Below are 4,298 nucleotides of genomic sequence, written 5' to 3'. Positions count from 1 at the left end.
AATCTCAGCAACTTAAAGTGAGAACAGCACCGCACCGTATTCGTCGTTCTTCTCTGCCGAACCCTCGATCTTGCTTGGCTCCACCAAATCGCAAAGGATCTGAGCGAAGGCGAGCTCCAGCCGCCACACGACAGCAACACCTCAACGATGCGGCGTTACGGCAGAGCGAGAGACGCATTAGGACCGTCTTGCTCTGATACCATATTGTAAATCAGAGAAATATTCAACAAATCTGGATTAGAAGATGGTAGAAGGAAGAACTAGAATGGGGAAAAATCTGGAGCGCCTTATCCAACCTCCTCTTTCTCTGTATTCTATATAGATATGCGCTTTTACATCTTAGCCTCCCAACTGTTACATATTCACACATTTACACAACTCAACACTTGCCCTCTACTCAAGTCTCTCTTTCACATGTATTCTATATATATACCACATATAAGGTGCAGATCAACACAAACAACGACACAATATCCATCCATCCTACAATTTCTACTGTGGGGATCGCCAATCGCGATTACAGGATTGTACCGACTAGTAACCAAGACCCCAGAATCATCCATGGCATGTTCGATGAGAGAAGTCCACTTTTCAACCTCGAACTAACCACTCGGTTTGATTTACAACCCTGAACTACGAAATCGGTAGAAATACACCCCGAACTAACTATGAGGTCCAAAACTCAACCCTGGTCTCGGTTTTGTGTCGGTCAAGCGGTTTTGACCAAAGTCAAAGCTGACTGGACTGCTGACTAGGCACCCAGGAAATTTTAAAAAAACTTCTCTCTTGCTCCTACCCCCCCCTCTCTCTCTCTCCGCCGCCGGGTACTGGATGCCCGTGCCTTGCTGGACTCGGTCCTTGCTACTGTTGCCACTGCCTGTAGAAAGTGAAGTGAGGACAACTGTATTGATTCACTCAGTGTACATATACAGAGATTACACACGGTACACAGCTATCTTAACTAACTTAGCTATGCACAGGCTAACCACCCCTAGAAATGAGTAGTAGCATGCAGATCGTGGGTGTTGGCACAGCAACAGCACGCACGTTTGTGCATGCACTACTACCTGAAAGACCGGTTCCAACACTGCCGTCCCGAGCTCCGCTGACGCCCCTCCCCGACCACTCCCCGCCGTCCATCACGCAGTGCCCCTTTCCCGGCCATGCAGCAGCGCCGCCAACTTGAAGCAGCTCGGGGGCGAGGTCAACGGCGTCGGCACCCTTCAGCCAGTACCGGACGACAGGCTTGTCCGGATCTTCGAGGTCCATCCGAGGAGATCCCGTCCATGAGGGCTCGCCGGAGTTGACGAAGATGACAGGGCAGTGCGGTTCTCGTCAGGATCGGTGTTTCCTTGGTCGTCTTCTTCCGTGGGATGGCGCGGGAGGTTCGTAGTGGCGAGGCAACCGTACAATCGTGCTCGGAGGCACCGGTTTCCATCTCCTCAGGCGGCAATCTCTCGCCGGAGTTGACGCAGCGAGGCGGCGACAGAGAGCATAGTATCCTCCCGGTCGTCATCTTCCTATACAGACGACGGCGGCCCGGAACGGCTGTTCCAGGCTTCCAGCTAGAGGCTGCAGTTGGTGTTGTCTGGCGACGGCGACGGACGGAGGTACTACATCGGTGCTGCCTAGGCGCCGCGGACTGGTTGTTTGCGAGCAGCTAGAGCGGCTGTTTCGGTTGCAGGCTGCAGGTGATGTAGGCTGCCGCCGACGGCAGACAGAGGCAGGGGTGGCTGGGCGATGAACAGAGATAGAGAGAACGAGCTGCGGCGGCTGCATGCATCCTTTTACTCATCGACAGAGAGAGATAGAAGAGGGGGTAGAGTTTGGTTCTTGTTTTTTTATTTCCTGGGTGCCTAGTCAGCAGTCCAGTCAGCGTTGACTTCGGTCAAAACCGCTTGGCAGACACAAAACCGAGACTAGGGTTGTGTTTTGGACCTCGTGGTTAGTTTGGGGTGTATTTCGACCGGTTTCAAAGTTGGGGGTTGTAAATCAAACCGAGTGGCTAGTTCGAGGTTGAAATGTGGACTTCTCTCATGTTCGATTAATAGTCGAATAAATAAAACATTTACAATGGGAATAATTCAGCTCCATCAACACGCAATCAGATTTATCGACCAACACGATCGGGTTCATCCCTTAATCGCTAAACTGTATGCTGGCAATCAGGTACCTATGTACAAACTACACACCCTAAAGATTAATCAGCACTCTCTCCACTCACAGGCCATCATTATGCCTGCACGCATCAGCAAACACCCGACGATCCTCCTCGAATCACCACCGCCTAATGAACTCAATCCTTAATCGAAAGTTTTTTTTTTTGCGGTTAATCGAAAGTTAACGAAGCAACTAATCAGTCGAAGAGCTAGCATGCATCAACCAAATAACCATCTATAGCTACCAGCAAACTGAGACGCTCCAATCCAGCGAATAGATGGATGGATTCAATCAGATCTTCCACATGTCGGAGTAGTCCATGAGAGCCTCGCCCCGGAACAGCTCCTCCAGATCGAGGCACGACCGCGACGACGGCATCAGGAACGAGGTGTCCGCGCCGGCGAGCGCCCCCATGTCCAAGCCCAGCGCCGACGAAGACGCTACCTCCGCCTTCGGCTTGCAGTACATGCGGATCGCGGCCTGCTGGTCCACCACAGCCTGGTAGGTTGAGTACCCGGCACCGCCAAGATTGCCGTTGGCCGTCGCCGGCATGAAGTAGTCTGGGCTCTGCATCTGCTGCTGCTGCGGCGGCGGCGGCTCCATCTTGATAGTCAAATGCTCCGCGTCCGGCTCGAGCGGCAGGGCGGCGCTGGAGGTGGAGCTCGAAGCGCCGGCGAAGTCGTCAGCGCCAGACGGAGAGTCCATGAGCATCGGCAGGTCTGCGTCGTCGAACAGGTTGAGGTTGGTGTCGATGAGCAAGTCATCGAGGAAGGCGAGCGGGTCCTCCATGGCCCCGCCGGCCGCCGGCGCCATTTGCGGAGCATTCTTCGCCGCCAAGTCTTTGTTGAACACCCGGCAAACAGCCCAATCGTCCTGCGCGCACGCAACAGGCAGGTTGAGAATACAACACGAGAAGAATAAGAAACAAATCGCGAGCGCGACATGTGAGCGTGTGGTCCAGAGCATCTCCAGATGCTCCGGCGGTTCGATCGATCGACAGGGAGACGGGGACAATCGAATCTTGCTGGCCGTACCTTGGCGGTGCGGGGAAGGCGATGGGGCAGCTCGCCCTCGAGGCGGTACTCGTGCATCACCCACGGCGTCTTCCCGCCGCTGGGGGCGCGGCCGGTGTAGAAGACGAGCGTCTTCTTCATGCCGACGAGGACGGCGTCCCGGCCCTTGCCGCGAAAGATCTCCTTATCCTTCCCCGTCGCCTTCCAGTACCCCTTCTCCGTCGCGCGGTTGGTGCGCGTCCCCGTCGGGTACTTCCGGCCCTTGTGCACGAAAAAGAACCACTCCTTCTCGCCCATCTTCGCCTTCCCTGCAAAACGAACCGCCGGCCATGAGCGCGCTGCAAATCGAATCAAACGAACGCTCCTGTCAAGGAGGGAGTAGTAGTACTCACCGGGGAGATCCCACGGCTCGGTCTTGTTGAGGTCGACGTCGGCGATCACTTGGCAGGAAAAGGATTCGCGGAGGACCTTGCGGGTGAGGTAGTGGGTGACCACCTCTTCGTCGGTGGGGTGGAACCGGAAGCCCGGTGGAAGCGCCAGCTTCGGCTCCTCCACCTCCAGATCCATCACCGCCGTCACGTCGGACATCGCGGCGGCACCCTCTCGGATCTACTGCCTTGCTACGCTGTGGAAGAACTTGATGGGAGCGGGGGCTGAGGAGGACTAGATATGTGGAGAGGTGATTGTCTGAACGGTTTGGGGTTTGGAAGAGCGGCCGGGTGGGGGTGCTTATATAGCGTGAGGAAACTCACGGCAGTAATAATTCCAAGGCAGTAAATTAATGCTCCTACGACCAAGCGGCTAAGCATGTCCGAATGAATCGCTCATGATAACATCCTGGATAACGACTACAATCATCTAGAGTTAATAGGTTGCTACATATCCCGCAAAACAAATTAATATAGGTTGCTAAAATGATTTTAAATCACGGATGAAACTGACGCAATTCGCGGTGCTATCTCCGTTCAGAAACTGCCCCGCAATTTGAATGCCGTTGTGAATCGCGGGAGATGATGCTAAAATCGTCGGAGATGGAGCATTTCCTGCCGCTAAATTCTTTCTTCGGTGATTTTAATCCTTGGTTGCTAATGATACTACTTCTGGATAAGCACTATGTAATCACCA

The 4,298-nt window shown here is 54.0% G+C and overlaps 1 protein-coding gene across 1 annotated transcript; it reads right to left on the bottom strand.

The window, feature by feature from the left end:
- Positions 1-2,016: 2,016 nt before the first annotated feature.
- On the bottom strand, positions 2,017-3,872 carry LOC125540960 (NAC domain-containing protein 92-like). The gene is made up of 3 exons (XM_048704474.1): positions 3,566-3,872; positions 3,195-3,481; positions 2,017-3,033 (listed from the first exon to the last, which is right to left on the bottom strand). The coding sequence occupies exons 1-3, from the start codon at positions 3,759-3,761 to the stop codon at positions 2,452-2,454; spliced, it is 1,065 nt and encodes a 354-aa protein (XP_048560431.1). The 5' UTR covers positions 3,762-3,872; the 3' UTR covers positions 2,017-2,451.
- Positions 3,873-4,298: the final 426 nt, after the last annotated feature.

Source organism: Triticum urartu, chromosome 2 (genome assembly GCF_003073215.2).
Source record: "Triticum urartu cultivar G1812 chromosome 2, Tu2.1, whole genome shotgun sequence".
Taxonomy (NCBI): Eukaryota; Viridiplantae; Streptophyta; class Magnoliopsida; order Poales; family Poaceae; genus Triticum; species Triticum urartu.
The sequence above is the reverse complement of the archived record's forward strand: the minus strand, read 5'-3'. Positions and strand labels throughout refer to the sequence as shown.

Coding starts and splice junctions, on each gene's coding strand:
- LOC125540960 (XM_048704474.1), bottom strand. CDS start 3,761: ATGTCCGACGTGACGGCGGTGATGGATCTGGAGGTGGAGGAGCCGAAG. Junction 3,482..3,565: donor CGAGCCGTGGGATCTCCCCG/GTGAGTACTACT, acceptor TTCGTTTTGCAG/GGAAGGCGAAGATGGGCGAG. Junction 3,034..3,194: donor GCCTTCCCCGCACCGCCAAG/GTACGGCCAGCA, acceptor GCGTGCGCGCAG/GACGATTGGGCTGTTTGCCG.